This window comes from Oryctolagus cuniculus, chromosome 2 (genome assembly GCF_964237555.1).
Source record: "Oryctolagus cuniculus chromosome 2, mOryCun1.1, whole genome shotgun sequence".
Lineage (NCBI taxonomy): Eukaryota > Metazoa > Chordata > Mammalia > Lagomorpha > Leporidae > Oryctolagus > Oryctolagus cuniculus.
Genome location: NC_091433.1, coordinates 160,353,701 through 160,373,962, shown reverse-complemented (window position 1 = coordinate 160,373,962; position 20,262 = coordinate 160,353,701). Strand labels below are relative to the sequence as shown.

Below are 20,262 nucleotides of genomic sequence, written 5' to 3'. Positions count from 1 at the left end.
CTTTCCCCCCTCCTTCTACCTACCTTTCAAATAAATAAATCAATCTTGATAAGAAAAGACTGTGGATAAATGAAGAAGTGCTGAGTTGCTTTGAGGGTACGGGGATAGGAAATTTTGGGAGGGACTGGGGGATATTATTATTCCCTATACTGTGGTTCCTATTCTTTTGCCTCCCACACCTGGGCCTAGAAGGCAAGATTGACCTTTTTCTGCTGGTGTTAGTAAATTTGACAGTAACAAAAGATAGAAAGTTAAGAGTACGGCAAGAAATTTGATAGAACCTTGTATAATAATGTTACATTGTGATTTTAAAAGTTGTTGTTGTTTTTTTGTTTTGTTTTTTGTTTTTTTTTTTTTTTTTTTTTTTTTTGGACAGGCAGAGTTAGACAGAGAGAGAGAGAAAGAAAGGTCTTCCTTTCCATTGGTTCACCCCCCAAATGGCTGCTGCGGCCGGCGTGCTGCGCTGATCCAAATCCAGGAGCTAGGTGTTTCTTCCTGGTCTCCCATGCTGGTGCAGGGCCCCAGCACTTGGGCCATCCTCCACTGCCTTCCTAGGTCACAGCAGAGAGCTGGACTGGAAGAGGAGCAACCGGGACTAGAACCTGGGGTGCCGGTGCCGCAGGCAGAGGATTGGCTGCGGTGCTGGCCTTAAAACTTTTTTGATAATCAACTTTAAGGACTGCCTAAGTCAAGACAGAAAATCTATTTTTTTTAAAAGATTTATTTATTTATTTGAAAGGCAGAGTTACAGAGAGGTGCATCTACTGGTTCACTCCCCAAATGGCCATAACGGTTGGAACTGGGCCAATCCGAAGCCAGGAGCCAGGAGCCAGGAGCTTCTTCCAGGTCTCCCACATGAGTACAGGGGCCCAAGGACTTGGGCCATCTTCTAGTATGTTCCCAGGCCATAGCAGAGAGCTGGATCGGAAGTAGAGCAGCCAGGTCTTGAACCGGTGCTCATATGGGATGCTGGCTCTGCAGGTGGCGGCTTTACCAGCTATGCCACAGTGCCAGTCCCTGTATTTGGTTATGAATGGAGTTTTATAAGAGAATTTTGGAGTCCAGTTGATGTATATGGGCTTTGTAGGGAAAGTAAACTTTGCACGAAGAGAGAAGTTTCCTATTGATATTGATGGGTGTACCCTCTGCTTCTAGTCTTTAAGTATTTTAAGCTCTGTGATAGAAAATGATGAGTGATTGCTAAACACAACATTCTTAAAAGTTTATTTTAAATGGCTTATATTATTAATCAATAAAAAATCTCATTGTGCTAAACCAATGGTAATTTCTAATCTTAGTGCAGAAAAATTTAAAGGATGCTTTCCTCTCATTTTAAATTTACAAAGATACTTCAGTAAAGAAAATTCTGAAACATTTAAGGGAAATTTAAGGCCTGCTTTTTAAAAAATTTCAGATAATTCAGTGTTTTGAATTATAACATCAGTCACTGGACATCTGTCTCATACGCAGTGACATGAGATAGAAATATAGTTAAATAGCTGTAGCTCCTATCCCCCAGAATCTTAGTTTTTGTAAATTTCAAAAAGTTATTCCTTTCCTAGTTTTCCTCGCTCATGATTTCTTTGTCTCTAAAGTGAGTTTAAGATCAGTTTTTATTTAAATTAGTTAATTTATTTTATTTGAAAGGTAGACTGACAGAAGGAGAGACAGAATCTTCGTCTACTGGTTCACTCCCTTAATGGCCTTAATGGCAGGGCTGGTCCAGGCTGAAGCCAAGAGCCAGGAAATCCATCCTGATTTCCTGTGCAAGTGACAGGGGTCCAAGCACTTGGGCCATCATTTGCTGCTTTTTCAGGTGCTTTAGTAGGGAGCTGGATAAGAAATGGAACAGCCAGGACTTGAGCCAGCTCTCAGATATGGCAGGTGGAGGCTTAACCCATGCATCACAGCGCTAGCCCCCAGAATCACTTTTTTTTTTTTTAATTTATTTTTATTTATTTATTTTTTTTATTTTTATTTATTTATTTATTTATTTTTTGACAGGCAGAGTGGACAGCGAGAGAGAGAGACAGAGAGAAAGGTCTTCCTTTGCCGTTGGTTCACCCTCCAATGGCCGCCGCGGCCGGCGCGCTGCGGCCGGCACACCGCGCTGATCCGATGGCAGGAGCCAGGAGCCAGGTGCTTTTCCTGGTCTCCCATGGGGTGCAGGGCCCAAGCACCTGGGCCATCCTCCACTGCACTCCCTGGCCACAGCAGAGGGCTGGCCTGGAAGAGGGGCAACCGGGACAGAATCCGGTGCCCCAACTGGGACTAGAACCCGGTGTGCCGGCGCCGCAAGGTGGAGGATTAGCCTAGTGAGCCGTGGCACCGGCCCAGAATCACTTTTATTAGTGCCCTTGAAGTAGAGAATTACCTACTTCTGGAGCCATGCAGTGATCTGTAGCTGCTACATTGGAACCTTCTCTTTTCACGTGAGCCAACTCTTTTTTTTTTTTTTTTTATAAGAATTTTTTTTTTATTTATTTGAAAGGCAGAGTTAGAGAGAGAGAGAGAGAGAGAGACTGGAGAGAAGAGAGATAGCTTCCATCCACTAGTTAATTCCCCAAATGGCCGCAATAGGCAGAGCTGAGCCAGTTCAGAGCCAAAAGCTTTCTTTGTGTCTCCCACGTGATTGTCAGGCCCAGCCACTTGGGCCATCATCCACTGCTTTTCTAGGCACACCAGCAGGGAGTTGGATCGGAAGTGGGGCAGCCAGTACTCCAACCAGTGCCATATGGGATGCCAGCGCCACAGGTGGTGGCCTAATCTGCTATGCCACAACACCAGCTCCAATAACTCTTAATTCTTATTAGTTACCTTATTAGTTAGAAAGATACTAAGTTTCTTGTAGTTGATTATAAAACCGTAATTCCTACGTTTGCTTCAATTACTATTCTTTTTTATTTTTTCTATTTTTATTTTCTTAAAGATTTATTTGAGTTACAGAGAGAGGGAGAGACAGAAAGGTCTTCCATCTGTTGGTTTACCCCTCAAATGGCTGCAGCTGCCAGAGCTGGGTCGATCTAAAGCCAGGAGCCAGGAGCTTCTTCCGGGTCTCCTACTTGGGTGCAGGGGTCCAAGCACTTGGGCCATCTTCCAGTGCTTCCCAGGCCATAGCAGAGAACTGGAGAGGAAGTGAAGCAGCCAGGATACTAACCAATGCCCATATGGGATGCCAGAACTGCAGGTGGAAGCTTAACCTACTATATCGCAGCACCTGACCCCTCAATTGCTATTCTTCAAACATAGTAATGTGTTTTCATTTGGAAATGGAGTCTACTAGTGATTATGCTGTGAGTTATTTTGTTGCCATGGACACAAGCTAACTATAAAATGTATTGATGAGGGTATTAATTGTAAATAATTTAGGAAAATAATTGTATTATTAGATGAGCACAATTCATTGTTACAGATAGTTTCCCTGTAGTTGAAAAATTGGCCTGACCAATTATGTTTTCCAGTATTGATACTAAAACCTCAAGAGAAATAGATAGAGCTTCATAATTTTGTTAACGGCAACAGCTTTTTCTGAGAATTCACAGTATACTACATAAGGTAATTGGAAGAAATATTGACTTTTTTTTTTTTTTGACAGGCAGAGTGGACAGTGACAGAGAGACAGAGAAAGGTCTTCCTTTTGCCGTTGGTTCACACTCCAATGGCCGCCGTGGCCGGCGCACCGCGCTGATCCAGAGGCAGGAGCCAGGTGCTTCTCCTGGTCTCCCATGGGGTGCAGGGCCCAAGGACTTGGGCCATCCTCCACTGCACTCCCTGGTCACAGCAGAGAGCTGGCCTGGAAGAGGGGCAACCGGGACAGAATCCGGCGCCCCGACTGGGACTAGAACCCAGTGTGCCGGCGCCGCAAGGCGGAGGATTAGCCTAGTGAGTCGTGGCACCGGCTCGAAATATTGACTCTTTAACGTTGGTATTTGCATGTATTTGCATCAGCCCAGCCTAGCCCCGGCTGCTGGGGCCATTTGGAGAGTAAACCAGTGGATAGAAATCTCTTTCTCTATTCATCTCCTTATCTCTCTCTCTCTCTGTTGCTCTGCCTTTCAAATAAATAAGTAAATCTTTAAAAAATAATAATAAAAAAATAAAATTGTGTCCAAAAAAAAAAGTTGGTATTTGCATGTAGTCCAAAATAGATCAGCTATTTTTTTTAAGGGAAAGAGTTTATTGGGGGAAACCTGACAGAATGGAGGAAAGGGGTGAAGAAGGAAAAGAGGGAGAAGGAGATCATAAGAGAGAGAGAGACAGAGACAGATGTCAGGAGACGGAGAGGAAGAGAGAGAGCCACATGTTCAGGAACAGGTCCTTTTAAAGCTTTGCCATGGGACGGGCAGGGAAGTAGGAACAGCGAATCCCATTAGGGTGGGGGTAGGACTGACACTTGTGGTTGGGCCAAGTGGCTACCTGGCTTCCAGCAATGGTGGCGGGGCTAGAGCCTAGGATGGTGTCAGGGTGTAGATCACTCCATTGATAAGACTATGCCATTTTACTAACATTCCCCCCTTTTGTTTTTTATAAAGCAGTTGTATGTGATTACATTAGTTCCAAGAGTCCAGGAAGGGTGGAGGGACAATGATCTGTCTTTAGAGCTACTTCCTGCTGACATGGGGCAACGAAGTACCCTTCGCTGGCATGGGGCAATGTCTCAAGCCACTGTCTCCTGGGAGAGGAGCCGAGTATGTCCCTGTAGCAGCATTTGGTTGACCGCCTGGTTGCTGAAGGCCTTGGTTCAGTTTTATTATCACCTCCTGTAAACACTTAAACAGACACTGTAGTATAAAAGACAAGAATAGAGAGGTTATGATTATAAAGGAATGAAGGCCCCAGATAGACTAGACAGGGTCTAGAACAAAGGACAGAGTCATTACTAGAGGACCTAAGATAGGTGCTATCTAAGCCACGACTAAGTTTTCTGATTGAGAGACAAATAGAAACTGACAGAAGGGGATTGATAATAATCTGGTGGGTTTTTAAGGCCTTGTTAGTTATGAGGCCCAGGCCTATCTATCTCTTCACATGGGGTACATCCTAAGGGAGGTGTGAACCTCCTTGGGGAAGGCACCCTGTTGACTTCCATTACCTAGCTGGCCTGGGAGGAGAGCTGGCTAGGTAAAGCCAGGTGGCAATTCTAACAGGAAATTTACAGTTCTGCCAGCAATGTTTCTGACCTACTTGGGCATCCTCTCAGCGTTGGTGGTCACTTTGGAAGCTGGGCCAAGTGAAGGGTTTTTCAGCTTAGAGCCAGCAAGATCTGTGGCTCTGACCTGGGCGTCCTTCGACTCCAGGGCAGTTCCTTTTCCAGTGATCCAACTCTTGGCTGGCAGAGCTGTCAGGGCTCTTCATAAGCTGACTTCTGCTGAAGCCCAGGCTTTCCTCGTTGAAAACCAATGCAGTGGACTGGCCTGTTGGGTCTCCTTGATGGCAGATCACTGTACAGAGTCAGCTATGATTTTTGACATCAAATAGGATTAACATGTTAGTGGCATGGAAATATAGAATAAACTTTCTAAGAAAAATTTTAAAATAATATATTTTTTCCAAATTATTTAGTGTGTGTGTTTTTTTTTTTTTTTTTTTTTTTTTTTTTTTTTTTTGACAGGCAGAGTGGACAGTGAGAGAGAGACAGAGAGAAAGGTCTTCCTTTTGCCGTTGGTTCACCCTCCAATGGCCGCCGCGGCCGGCGCGCTGCGGCCGGCGCACCGCGCTGATCCGATGGCAGGAGCCAGGAGCCAGGTGCTTTTCCTGGTCTCCCATGGGGTGCAGGGCCCAAGCACCTGGGCCATCCTCTACTGCACTCCCTGGCCACAGCAGAGGGCTGGCCTGGAAGAGGGGCAACCGGGACAGAATCCGGCGCCCCGACCGGGACTAGAACCCGGTGTGCCGGCGCCGCTAGGCGGAGGATTAGCCTAGTGAGCCGCGGCGCCGGCCCAAGTATTTTTAAAAAGTTATTATTTGAGAGGCAGAGGGACAGAGAAAGTGCTCCCATCTGCTGGTTTATTCCCCAGATGCCTGCAGCGGCCAGGGCCAAGCCAAAGCCCAAAATCAGGAACTCAATACAGGTCTCCCATGTGAGTAACAGGAGCCCAGTTACTTGAGCTATTACCTGTGCCTCCTGGAAAACAAGCATCACGTGCTGGATCCATGCTTTGAACCCAGGCACTCTTAGACATGGTAGATAGGCACCAAAATTGGCATTTTAATCACTAAGCTAATTTCCCACTTTTATGAAATTATTTTATAGGGATTTTTGCTTTTTTTAAAAACCCCTATAATTAAAAAGTAAAGCCATTTTCGATTCTGTGGACAAATTTTAGCCCACAGTAATTAGAATTTATAGGTATTCACTTTCACATAAATTTGTAATACAACAGTGCACACTATCCTCTTCATAAGGTATTTGAATTTTCTAGAGGGTTTTTCTTGTGAGGTCATATTAAACCCTGTATGGGTAAATAGGGTAGAATCCTTTTATGAAGCTGTGATTGAAGAGATAGGTTAACTTCCCTGTTGCTTAAGACAAGTATTATAGCTTTGCTAGACAGTGATGATATAGCAGACATGACTTGGCTTCATGTATGGTTAACACCAAATATTAATGATGTGTGTGCTGATGCTTTACTGAAATTCGGCTGTCACTTCACGGTCGTAATGCCATTCAATAAATGCCACAATCAGAAACACACCTACCTAATCATTTCAGTAAATAGGGTTTTTTTCTTTTAGCTTATCTTCTCCAGTGTGCCAGCAATATTAAAAGCTAAGCCCTATTCTTCCCTTGATTATTTTATGCCAGACACTTAACTGAGGTAGCAAATTTCCCCGATAGTTTTTAAAATAGCTTGTCATCTAAATTTCTCATATACCTTCTTTGTCAGAATTCTTTCCTTTTGACGCCATGTGTTCATAATATACGCACCAGTGGCCACTGAATCCTTGCCAGAAGGAAAAAAAAAATCTGTATTCTGGAGCAAAAACGGAGGCCTAGGGAATAGTTTGGCAGTTTTAACTGCTAGGAAGACAAATTATGCCACAACTGGTGCCTGGGAAATCCATTAAGACCTCTTGGGTGACCAAATGAATGTAATTTGAGAATACAGCCTAGTGGCATTATGTGAAGTCAAGCTGTTAGTATACAATGATGTAGAAGTAAAAATGTCAAATTTTTCTGGAGGTTGTAATCAGTTATTTAAACAAAGAAACTTCTGGTAAACCGGATAATAAGCATTATGATTGCCACTCGAGAAATAAAAGAACCAGAGGCAAAGTTGAAATGTAGAGGTCAATTCTTTAAAAGAGATGTTCCTAACATGTAGATTTGAAGTACAAAAACACAGATATTGATTATCTTTTGGCTCCTACCCCAAATAACATTAGAGAAACATCAGGGATTGTCATGGGTTCGCTATAAATATTGTTGATAAGTATATTATATTTGTCAGGATGGAAAACTGTAAATTTTCTTAGAAGGGCCCATAATTTAAAATTTTATATATACATAATTATTTTCATTTTATTTGAAAAGCAGAGAGACACATGGAGACAGATCTTCCATGCAGTGTTTCACTCCCTAAATGCCTGCAGTAGCTGGGGTGGGGCCAGGCTGAAACCAGGACTCTAGAACTCATTCTGGCTCCCCCAACATACATGGCAAAGATCCAAATACTTGAACCATCATCTGCTGCCTCCCAGGGTACATATTAGTAGGAAGCTGAATCAGAAGCACAGTAGCTGGGGCTCAAACCAGGCACTTGGAAAACTGGATGTGGTGTTCCCAGGTGGTAGCTGAACTGCTGTGCTGCATGTCTGCTCCAGGTAGGACTGGATACCTCAGACCTCAGAGCCTTTGAAGTTGCTCTTGTGTGTGGGAATATATTGGTATACACTGCATCAGAGTGCACAGCAGTTATCACAGAGAACCATTTTTCTATGAGAGTCAAGTGCTTCTATGTCATTTCCTCTTAAAATATATCTTTAAAAAATTAATGTTCAGGAGTTGAAAGGACTAAGGGTTGACCTTCTGTAAGACAAGAGAAAAGAAATGTACAGGTAAAATTAGATGGAGCACATGTAGTATTCAGTCTTCTCAAAATAAATGAACCCAAACAACTGACAGATTGAAAAAGATGGCAAGGATCTTGAAAGTGAAGTATGTGGAAGAGGCGTACAGTTGGAGCTATGGAACTTGTGATAGGAAATTTGAAATAAATAAAAGATTGAGTTTCAACCAGAGTTCTTCCTCCATATGCTGTCTTTGCCCTTTTCCTGATGAAAATTTTGCCCATCCTTTAAAGGACTCAAATTATTTCCTGAAATTGATCTTTATTATTTGCTTTATAAAATTATTTATTTATTTGAAAGGCAGAAAGAGTGAATATATCTTCCATTCATTGGTTTACTCCCCAAATAGCCACACCAGCCAGGTCTGGGCCAGGCTGAAGTGAGGGGCAGGAACTCTATCATGGTCTCCCATATACTTGGGCCATCTTCTGCTGCCTTTCCAGGCACATTAGCGGAAGCTGGATGGGAAGGAGAAGAACCAGGACTTGAACCAGTGTTCTAATATGAGGTGCTGGTGTTGCAAGTGCATGTTAACTTTCTGCACCACACACCAACTCCTTTGCAAAGGCAGAGTGGAAAATGGGTATAGAGTCAGAGTCACAGAGAAAAAGGAACCCAAAGAATTGGGGATGTAGGAGAAATATCAGAAGAAGCAACTGCTTTATGACTTGAATAGCAGAGTATATTGTATGCAGTTTACCTGCAAATAATTAGTGCCTATCAAATCCTAATCTACACGCCTCCTCTCCCACCCCAGTAGATCTGATGATTTTATCTTGTGACCTTGAATCTTCCTGATCATACCCATCACACATTTATCCCGTTCCTTCTGTGTAAGTTAAGAAAGTAGAGGCTATTTTACATTATATGCTGTATTTATTTGCAGTAACACGCTAGGATTTAGCATTTTGCTTTGAGATTTAAAATTCGGGGCTGGCACTGTGGCATAGTGGGTAAAGCCACTGCCTGCAGTGCCGGCATCCCATAGGGGCACCAGTTCAAGTCCCGGCTGATCCACTTCCGATCCAGCTCTCTGCTATGCCCTGGGAAAGCAGTAGAAGATGGCCCAAATGCTTTGGCATTTGGCACCCGCATGGGAGACCCGGAAGAAGCTCTTGGCTCCTGGCTTCCGATTGGCACAGCTCTGTCCATTGCAACCAATTTGGGAGTAAACCAGCGGATGGAAGACCTCCCTCCCTCCCTCCCTCCCTCTCTCTCTCTCTCTCTCTCTCTGCCTCTCCTTCAATCTCTGTGCAACTTTGACTTTTAAATAAATAAATAAATAAATCTTTTTAAAAAATGATTTAAAATTCACAATTTCAACAAAACCTGAGCTATTAGGACCGGTGCTGTGGCGTAGCAGGTAAAGTCACTGGCTGAAGTGCCCGCATCCCATATGGGCACCGGTTCGAGTCCCAGCTACTCCAGTTCTGATCCAGCTCTCTGCTGTGGCCTGGGAAAGCAGTGCAAGATGGCTCACATGCTTGGGCCCCTGCACCCACGTGGGAGACCCGGAAGAGGCTCCTGGCTCCTCATTTTGTATCGGCGCAGCTCCAGCTTTGCGACCAGTTGGGGAGTGAGTGAACCAGTGGATGGAAGACCTCTCTCTTTCTCTCTGTCTCTCTCTGTCTCTCTCTGTCTCTCTCTGTCTCTCTCTCTCTCTCTCTCTGTGCCTCTCTCTGTGCCTCTCCTTCTCCCTTTGTGTAATTGACTTTCAAACAAATAAATAAATCTTAAAAAAAAAAAACGCGCTATTTCTGAAGATTAATGATGTGGAGAATTATGACTTACTTAAGGTACGACTTTGAGTAATATACTTAAAAGCTGCTTTGTGTGGGGAGCAAACCATTAGCTAACAGAATGAACCTAGATGCATTTTGGCAGCGTCGCTTTTCTGCTGCTGTGTTTTGATATGATTAAATCTTAAATCAGTAGCATCCAATGCTGCTTACAAATGTTGCTTACCTGGAGAGGGAGGCAGTCTGCTTTTTTCTTATCTATAAGGAATATTTAGAGGTTTGGTATAATTTTTTTTAACTTTCTTTAGGCCAGCCAGGCCTTCGGGAAGCGATTTCCATGTCCTGTATAACCAATGGAAGTGGTGCAAACAGAAAACCAGGTCACTCAAGCTCTGTCTCAATTGCAAGAAAAGAAACACTTTCATCTGCTGCTAAAAGGTACCCATTTCTAAAGAAGATATAAGGCTAACTTTGCAGAATTGTCTCAATGTGAATAATCAATCTATTTTTTAAAAGAATGTGAAATGTGGAGTTGAAGTAATAAGCATGTTCTTTGAATTCTTTAACTGTGAGACATCAAGCCTGAACTCATTTAGTTCACATTCACAATAAGTGAGGTGAGGAAGCTTTTGGTCTTTTATAAAGAAACAGTGATTTTATTTCTTTTTAAATTCTTTTTAGCTAGCATTTATTGATAAGTTTCACTAGATTTAATGAAATTATATAAATGACATCTCCATTTTAAGTAACATACTTGACACAGCATTTTTAAAAAGAAAATAAAATATTTGACATGTGTCTACATCAGTGAGGTTAAATGCTGTAACTTTGGTTCTTTAGCCATAATCGTAAAATGAAGGCTTAATTCAAAATCCAGTACTCTGTGTGTGTGCACATGCACCTATGTTTATTAGGGAATGATGGGCAAGAGGGCTGTGGATTTACTGCAGTATAAGTTTCAGTAGTTTCTTGTTCCAATAAAATTGTTTACAGAATTTTCCTCCTTTTTTGAAATTTCTAGCAAATTATTCCATAAAGAATTTGGAGAAACCATAGGAGATCAACTACCTAATTTTACAACTGTTTTCTTCAAAGAATGAGTGAGGAGAAACCTTAAGTAATAGAATAATGTGTAACAATGTACTACTGGTAAATGCTTACCTCAATAAAATAATGCTAGTGACTGATTTATTCATAGTGGAGAATTACAGATGTGTAATCAAACATGTGGCTATAGGAATGGTGAGGAAGTGACAAGATCTTTAATCTTTTTATGGATTCCTTCTAGAATTCAGTCTTTGAAGTCATTATTACAGAATTTAGACTTTCCGCTTCAAAGAATGCCAGAATTTATTAGCTGTATTACACTTTAAGGAGAAAAGACAAATCATAAGAAAACAGGCTCATGGTGGAAAGGGTTTTTAAAATTTTTAGTAAATTTCCATGTTGTATTCAATAATCCAGCCTACTTTTGTTATATAATGTTTGATATAATTCTTAGTACTATGTAGTAATTCTTATTATGTACAGTAGTTACTTATCTGTCTAAGACTAGCATAGTTTGTTACTTTACGATTAAGGGGCTCTGTATTTGCTTCAAAATTACTCAGAAGGAAAACTGCCTTTTTTGTTTTGTTTTGTTTTTTTGTTTTTTGACAGGCAGAGTGGACAGTGAGACAGAGAGAAAGGTCTTCCTTTGCCGTTGGTTCACCCTACAATGGCCACCGTGGCCAGCCCGCTGTGGCCGGCGCACCGCGCTGATCCCGATGGCAGGAGCCAGGTACTTATCCTGGTCTCCCGTGCGGTGCAGAGCCCAAGCACTTGGGCCATCCTCCGCTGCACTCCCTGGCCACAGCAGAGAGCTGGCCTGGAAGAGGGGCAACCGGGACAGAATCCGGCGCCCCGACCGGGACTAGAACCCAGTGTGCCGGCGCCGCAAGGCGGAGGATTAGCCTAGTGAGCCGCGGCACCGGCCCTCGTTCATTGTTTTTTTAATTTCAAAGTTAATCTGGTATTTTTGACATCAAATTGTGTTTCTTAGCACATACTTTTTTTTTTTTTAAGATTTTTTTATTTTATTTGAAAGGCAGAGTTAGAGAGACAGAGACATACAGAGATCCCACTGGTTTACTCCCCAAATGCCTGCGACATTTGGAGTTGGGCTGATCCAAAGCCAGGAGCCCTTCCAGGTCTCTTACAGGGGGCAGGGGCCCAAACACTTGGGCCATCTTCTGCTACTTTTCCCAGGCTGTTAGCAGGGAGCTGGATTGGAAATGGAGCTTCTAAGACTAAAACTGGCACCCATATGGGATGCCCATGTCACAGGCAGCTGGTTTACCTGTTATGCCACAGTGCTGGCCCAGATGATCCACTTTACACTCAAGTTACAAAATGTCCTTTGATTAAGAACTATATGGTTGGTATTTTTCTATTTTTAAAACATTAGAATTCAAGTTTTTATTCATCTGTTTTATACTATAGTCAAGAATGTACGGTCTGTATTTACCCAGTGTGATTTGGGAATTGCAGGCGGTTCATTAGTCAAGAGTCAGAATACAGAATCAGAAAATTGTGTACATCTTAAGCATTATAACTTAAAGTACATTCATGTATATTCATTTGTAAATTTTTCGTGGGAACTCAAGCCTCTCTTTCCTAAGGATGTCTCTGATCAAATTCCTGTTGAGTAGCTTGCATAAAATATACCTATAAGTAACTTTTTATACTTTTTTAGTTTCACCTTTTTTGAAGACTCTGTAAGAAACTTAAAACTGATAAAATATGTTGAGACTCATCTCTTTTTTTTTGAAAATTTGTCTCACCACACAAAATGTAACAGCATTTTTTAGTACCTAATTTTTATAGTCTTTCCAGAGCATTCAACTTAGTTTGCCTCAAACTTCAATTCTCCTTTCTGTTTGTATTTTGTCGATTTTCTTTGTGTTTAAATAACTTAGTAAATTTTTTCTACCACTGGCATACACAGGTTTGGGGGAAAAACATAAACCATTGAAAGTTTAAAACTCAATTGACAGGAGCATAAGCATACATAGGAGTTAGAAAACAACCTAATTTGCATGTGTTGGGCATCAATATGTTTCACACAGGTAATGGAAAGTGTAACTGATCCTTGATTTGGGTAATTTGAGGTCAGTTAAGAGACCTTGTACTGTTTCCCCCTAATCTGCCAAAGTGTCAGAAATTCATTAGAGTAAGGTCATTTCCATCCAAAGGAGCATTCTTCAAATGATATATTACCTTGGCAACTTTATAAGTTCATGACCAAAGATTTTAATAGCATCCAGAGTTTTCAAAGAAATACTTCTCCTTACTGAATGAAGCAATGTAAATTGTTTAGCGGTATGATATAATAACCACTTTGCTGTTGTTTGATATTTTTTTTCTTTTATTTGTTAAATATGTGTTGTTCCATGTTATACTTTATTTTACAGTGGTACAGAAAAAAAGAAAGAAAAACCACAAGGACAGAGAGAAAAAAAAGAGGAATCTCATTCTAATGATCAAAGTCCACAAATTCGAGCATCACCTTCTCCCCAGCCCTCTTCACAGCCTCTCCAAATACACAGACAAACTCCAGAAAGCAAGAATTCTACTCCCACCAAAAGGTTTTAACTGTCCCTGAGTTCAGACCTAGGGAATGGTTGTAATGATACCTAAATTCTGTGACTTGGGAAAAAGTTGGCTACCCGTGGATTCCAAAAAAGAAAGCCTAGGGTCTTTTTTCTGTTTTTTGTTGCTATTGGGGAACAAAGATTTAAGGTCAAAATTTCTTAGTTAAAACTAGAAAAGAACTTAAGTTACAAGCAATATGATAAAAGAACTGCAACAATAATCTACTTTTTAAAACCAAAACAAAAAAGTTAGTTTTTAATTTGTATATAATTATGCATAACTTTATAGCCATGGGTAGAAAATGGCCATATGTAGTTTTCCTCACCATATTTTGGCATCATTACAACCTTCAACTTGCAAGGGCCCTTCTCAACAAATGGCTCTTCATTGTGGCTGCATCTCAGTTTCAGTTTTGGGTCTTGGGAGGATAAGTTCTTGCTTAAGTAAAGAAATGAATCCATTTCACCTGGTCTTTTCTATGCTGAAGGCTTGCTTGAGGGCTTTTCTCTGTGTCCGTAATATTAATATTTAAAATTTGTGAGAAGGGGAGAAGGGACAAACATTCTAACAGTGTGTGTGAGCCTAAATTGGGGTTCTAAACCTGCATGCTGGGAGTTCACTGCTACAGCTGCCTTGTAATCAAATATTGAGACCAACTTAATTAAATTTCCTGTTTTAGAGATGTTGATTCAAGCTTTATGATTAGGTATAGATGCATTTTATCATCATACTGCTGCTTGGTAATCTTAGGAGACAGTTAAACTATTCCGAGAATTGGCTAGGATTTTAGTAAAATAAATGACAACTATTCTTAAAAGACTTATGATATATTTCTATTTGATCAGTTTAATATTTTGCCTCAAATCTCTAATGGAAATTTGGAAAAACAAAATACTCTTCACTTGATTAATGCATGTTTACCATTTACAGAATGCTTTGTGTGTGTCATGCAGATTCTTACTCTGCGTAAATGGTTTGTAAATCTTTTGCCTGGTCTCTTGTGGAGTTTCTCTTGAATATAGCTTTTAATATTTCCAACTTTGGATTGTGCGTGGTTAAAGGTGGCTTTTTATAAACAATCTCTTTAAGGTTCTCTAAGGTTTAGATTTGACTTGGTACCTTCTTTGTCCCAGAATCTTTTTTTCAGCTTCTTGAGGGCTCCTGGAAATGTGCTTGCCCTTCTTGGTTACTCTCTGGATTTACTCTTGTGAGAAATACTGGAAGACTGGATGAGTTTTAGGATAATTACAATGCAGCCAAAGAATCATTTATTTCAGTTACAAGAAATAAAAGGGAGCCAGCATTGATAATAGCACATTCTTTTCATGTCAAATCTTGTTTATTTCTGATCATTAATAGACTTGTCTCTAAAGGTATAAATAAGAATTTTACTTCTTGTCCCACAATTTAGAAATCATCACTTTTACCATATATAATTTATTTACATGAGGGGATGTATTTACATAAAGAATTCAAGTTGGAGCCATGTAATTCAATGACAATGAAAAGTACAGTTTGTTTTGCAATTACACATTATGAAAAATACTATTACTTAAAGATTAAGAAAATGGTTTTTTCTTCTGTTATCAAAGATAAAGATTTTTTAAAATCAGATATTTGTTCTTGTGAATCTTGAATAATATTGAAGATTATGAAACAGACTTGGCAACTGCTTTGTTTAATTCCTTCACTCATCCAGGCAGAGCCTTTCAACTAATCCTTCTTTCTCTTTTCTGGATTAGCTTTAAGAAAATGTTAATTGCTGCTTTTTTTTTGTTTTGTTTAAAGTGTCCGTTACATGTCATTGCTGCTCCGAATTGTGTCTAAGAAATTTATATATTTCTTCCAGTATAAAACGACCACCAACAGCTGAAAAGTCACATAACTCATGGGAAAATTCAGATGATAATCGTAATAAATTACTGAGAACTCCTTCAACATCAAAATTAATATCAAAAGTTACTAAAAATACAGACAAGTAAGTATTATAGTTCTTGGTCTGTTGTATCTGAAAATTAATTCCATGACTGTCATGTTTGCCTGTATACTTATATGTCTTAACTTGAATCTCTAAAAAAAGAATCCATATTAAAATGTCTATGTTTTCTTTCCTCCTGTGTTTTTTTTTCTTTTAAGTATTCTAAGAAAAGCTGTATCTTCCAGTTAATGACCCCTAACTCAAATAGTGAATCTCAGTAGTCCTATACGATTTGAGTATATTTCTTAAGTTTTTATGCTTTCATTGTTTAGGTGATATTATACGATGTTCTTTGTTTTATAAAGTAGTGCATATTAGTAATGGAGGCTAGAGAAGCTTTAAAAAATATTGATGCTTAAATTTTCCTTCTAGAAATTATTTAAGGTGTAGGTTAGACAGTGAAGCTGTTATAATTTCTTCAGGTGATTCTAATGACCAGCCGTATGAAATTATATAAAATAAATGTGTTCTTTGAATTCCCTTTTTTAGGCATAAAGATGTCATCATCAACCAAGGTAAATTAAAAAACCTTTTAAAAATATTAATTTTGCTTTCCTACATAGTTTAGTGTTTGCTAATTTATAAGAATATGACTCATTTTCATTTGGTGTACTTTATTAGTTCATAGTAATCAAAGAGACATTCATTATTATAGTTATTTAAGAAAATGCCCAATTTTTATTGTAAGATATGTCATTTTTGTCTCAACCAGCAAAAATGTCAACCCGTGAAAAAAACAGCCAAGGTAAGAATAAGCTACGCAGTTGGTTGCCTTCTAAGTTAATTTCTTCTTGGATCTCTTATTTGGCTTTTCATTATTTATACTTTTTGGTTTTCCTGGAAATAGGGTAATTTGAATGAATCCAACTTTTTAAGAAATCCATCTGATTTCTGTGAGACCTGATGATTCAAGTAACAGAAAATACAGTATTAAAACAAGATATGAAGTACATTCTTTAGTTCTCTTTAAAAAAAGTTAAACACAGAAAAGCCATTTAAAAGATTGATAAATTTTAACTCAATTTTCTGTCTTGCCAACTTCATTGCAAATAATCACTCATTTCTTGATGCTAAGACTGAAAATACTACAGTGAGTCTAGCAAATTCATATCCTCTTAAAATTTTCTTACATTAATTGTGATTTCTGGCTACTTGCTGTTGTTGGCTTGTTCTGACCAAAAAAGGAGAGCAGACTTTCTGTAAATGTGTATTTAACTTAATTACAAAGTAGGTAAGTTTTATCCATCAGCTCTACATTCTCCTTAGATTGCCTGTACATTTAATTGACGCATGCTGTTCTAAATGAAAGCATGTCTTTTCTGTGCATGCTTTCTGCGGCTCATTTCTATGTGTCATAGTTATCTTTATTTTCTGGGTTATTAACCAGCTACAAAATGGTTAAAATTTTTGTTAGAGATCTAACTTAATTTCTGTGGTTTTTACTTTCTTTGGATCCAAAAAATTTTCATTTGTAATCATCTTTCAGTCATTTGTTCTTATATTGAAAACATTGATTAAGCTGAATTTTTATGACATTTTCTCCTTTAATTAGATCTTACTTTCTTCTTCCATTATACTGCAGTATAGATTAATGGTTGAGATACTTTAAGGAAAAAGTGAAATTTTATTTACAAAGACAGTTATTATTATATACAAAAATATTTTAAAAAATAGAGGCAGTGAAAAACAGTGAATGGGAGTCACATGTTAGTGTTTGGTACTGACTCTTGCACTTAGTAACCGTGTAACCTAGGCCAAACAACAGTGATCCTGGATAGTTGTCTTGGATGAAATAATATATATGAAAGTACTTTAAAAACAGAAAACAGTGTGATTGCAGAATGGTGCTATTATTAGATGTTTTGCTAAAGAGCTCAAATTTTATAAAATCCTCATCAGGTAAATGAGAAAGGTCTGCTTGCCTTTTCTCACATTGTGGTATGTTCTGTGGAAGGAAAAGAAATTTAAAATTGGTATGTAAGAGTTGTTCCTGTTGGTGACACAATTCTCAAAGTCATCCAGGGTAAACGAGTAAATAAATATGTTTAAAAGGAGAGGTTTTGCTGTGGAGGCACCACTGAACAGGATTTTAGCCATTGTCTGGGAAGAATTAAATGAAAAGCTGGAAAAAGAACATAGAAAAATAAGTTAAATTCTGTTACAAGACTTTTAACCTCAAAAAAGATGGTCCCAGAAACTGGAATTTAATAAACACCAAATGTTGCTTGCATTAAGCCTTATTTCTGGAATTTGAGTCTATTCTTTTGCCACTTTAGTCAGCTATGTCCTGTCTGGTGGATATATTCTAATTATTAGAATGTACCTGTAGGGAGAACACTTTGTTTCTGTCTGTCAGTGTAGTTTGGGCTTTACTGAGATTCAGGCAGAGGCTATTGAAAGAAGTAGGTGGATTGTAGATGGTTTAGGAGATAGGAAGAATGTAGGTAGTAAGGAACAGAGCGATTTGTGAACACCAGCTTGGGCAGCTTTTTTAGTGGCATCTACTGAAATAGGGAGTAGTAGATGAATGAAAAGAATAAGAATGAAAAAAAAATGAATGAAAAGAATAATGTTATGAAAAGAATAAGAGGTTGGATTTGGACAGTTAATTGCCTTGGAAGTATCTAATGAATAGATACTTAGCAAGCAACATGATGTAGATGTTTAAACATAATAACTGGTTTCACTCTGCTTTATCGATGGTGACCTTATGTAGCTTACTTCACCTCCCTAAGTCTTTGTTTCCTCACCTGCTTTTGAAATAACATTAAGCCCTGAAAAGGTTATTATAAAAAAGTAAAGGCAATAATAAAGTGTTTTAACACAGTGCCTGGTACATAGTACCAAATGAATTTTAATTATTAATATGTATTTTCTGGCAGGATTTGCATTCACATGTTTAGAGTAAGATGAAAAGATAACCATGAGATACATATTCTTCATTTGCTATAAATTGTAGATCTGTCTTAAAAATTTGATACTCATTTTGCATGGTATATTCACAACACTTTTTTATATTTTAGCTATTCTGTCATTTTGGGACAGTTTTTTAAAATATGATTTATTAATTTCTTTAGCTCTTTTATGACAATGACAACTGAATTGTTCCAAGCCATGTGCTTTGATTTGGAAAGAAGCCTATTTACAGTTGGTACATTTAGGTGAGTGGTAACAGAGAAAACTACCTAACAGGCCTGTGTCCTCCAGGTATAGCAGAATAGGAGAAAAGCTGTAAAGCTGCACACTTAGGCGGAAGGCAGGAAACTGCTTGAATGCTGTAGGAAGTTGATAAGGATGTATATAGGGCAGTCTGCTGAGGCTAGTTGGGGGAAGAAGACAAGTTACTCAACTAAAAGGGCCTTTGTGACCTGAATCTTAATCTATTTCCTGGAGCCTAATTCACTTGTCTTACTCTTTCCTTATTCAGCTCAGTTCTGCTTCAGTCACAACAGAGAAGTAGTGCTAGCAACTCAAGTTAAAATTAAATAAATTTTCCTGTTGGACTATTTATTGTTAGAAAAGTGACAAGTTTTGTTGTACGATAAGTATAACTGTTAAATTCCTCGTCCTTACAGTGGTTATAAAATCTATTTTTTAAATAAGGAAAATAAGTGCTATATCTTCTCATTATTTCCAGAGTAGAAATGTTCTCAAACTTTTATATGTTACTGTCTTTACAGGCTTAAATTATCTTAAATCATTCTTGTAGCATCTCAAACTAATTCTGTGTATTTTTCAGATTGACAGATGAAATAATGTGTGTTTATCATGTCTAGTATAATGTTGTAAAGTACATATACATTGCAAGATAATGAAATCGAGCTAATTAACAAATATAATAGCTCACATAGTTCCTATTTTTGTTCTGAGAACACTTAACATTCACATCCTTAGAATTTATCAAGAATTCAGTGTATCAGGGCCGGCACCATAGCTCACTTGGTTAATCATCCGTCTGCGTCGCCGGCATCCCGTATGGGCGCCAGGTTCTAGTCCCGGTTGCTGCTCTTCCAGTCCAGCTCTCTGCTGTGGCCCGGGAGGGCAGTGGAGGTTGGCCCAAATGTTTGGGCTCCTGCACCCGCATGGGAGACCAGGGGGAGGCACCTGGCTCCTGGCTTTGGATCGGTGCAATGCCGGCCGTGGCAGCCATTAGGGGAGTGAACCAACAGAAAGAAGACCTTTCTCTCTCCTTCCCTCTCTCCCTCTCTCTCTCTCTCTCTGTCTATAACTCTGCCTGTCAAAAAAAAAAAAAAAAAGAATACGGTGTATCGTCATTAATCAGCCTTCTCTACAATTGATCTCTTGTACCTGTTCTTTGTATCCAACTGTGATTTTTCTGTCCCTTGACCAACATCTCCTGAACTCCCTTCCCCACTAACCACCCTAGATCCTGGTAACCACCGTTCTCCTCTCTGCTTCTAGGAGATGAACTTTTTTAGATTGCAAATATTAAGTGAGAAGTATTTGTCTTTCGTACCTGGCTTATTTCACTCGATGTCATTCAGGTTCATCCATATTGTCACAAATGGCGAGGTTTCCTCTTTAACAGCTATATAGTGTTCCGTTTTGTATATATTCTGCATCTTTTATATCAGTTCATCCGTTGACAAACCCTTAGGTTGATTCCAAATCTTGGCTTTTTTTTTTTTTTTTTTCCTCCAGTTCATCCATTGACAAACCCTTAGGTTGATTCCAAATCTTGGCTTTTTTTTTTTTTTTTTTTTTTTTTGACAGGCAGAGTGGACAGTGAGAGAGAGACAGAGAGAAAGGTTTTCCTTTGCCGTTGGTTCACCCTCCAATGGCCGCCACGGCTGGTGCGCTGCGGCTGGCGCACCATGCTGA

At 39.3% G+C, this 20,262-nt stretch overlaps 1 protein-coding gene across 8 annotated transcripts in view; it reads left to right on the top strand.

Moving 5' to 3' along the window:
• The window catches only part of EML4 (EMAP like 4), a 180,354-nt gene that overhangs the window by 94,737 nt on the left and 65,355 nt on the right, over positions 1-20,262 (top strand). For 2 of the 8 annotated variants that reach the window (XM_070069206.1, XM_070069208.1), the window contains 5 exons: positions 10,118-10,247; positions 13,262-13,435; positions 15,292-15,420; positions 15,910-15,935; positions 16,109-16,165. In XM_070069206.1, the coding sequence (XP_069925307.1) occupies positions 10,118-10,247; positions 13,262-13,435; positions 15,292-15,420; positions 15,910-15,935; positions 16,109-16,165 (516 nt within the window). Of the gene's footprint in view, positions 1-10,117; positions 10,248-13,261; positions 13,436-15,291; positions 15,421-15,909; positions 15,936-16,108; positions 16,166-18,497; positions 18,582-20,262 lie in introns of those variants that run through there. The other 6 variants (XM_008254475.4, XM_008254478.4, XM_070069207.1 and 3 more) reach the window with 6 other exon arrangements.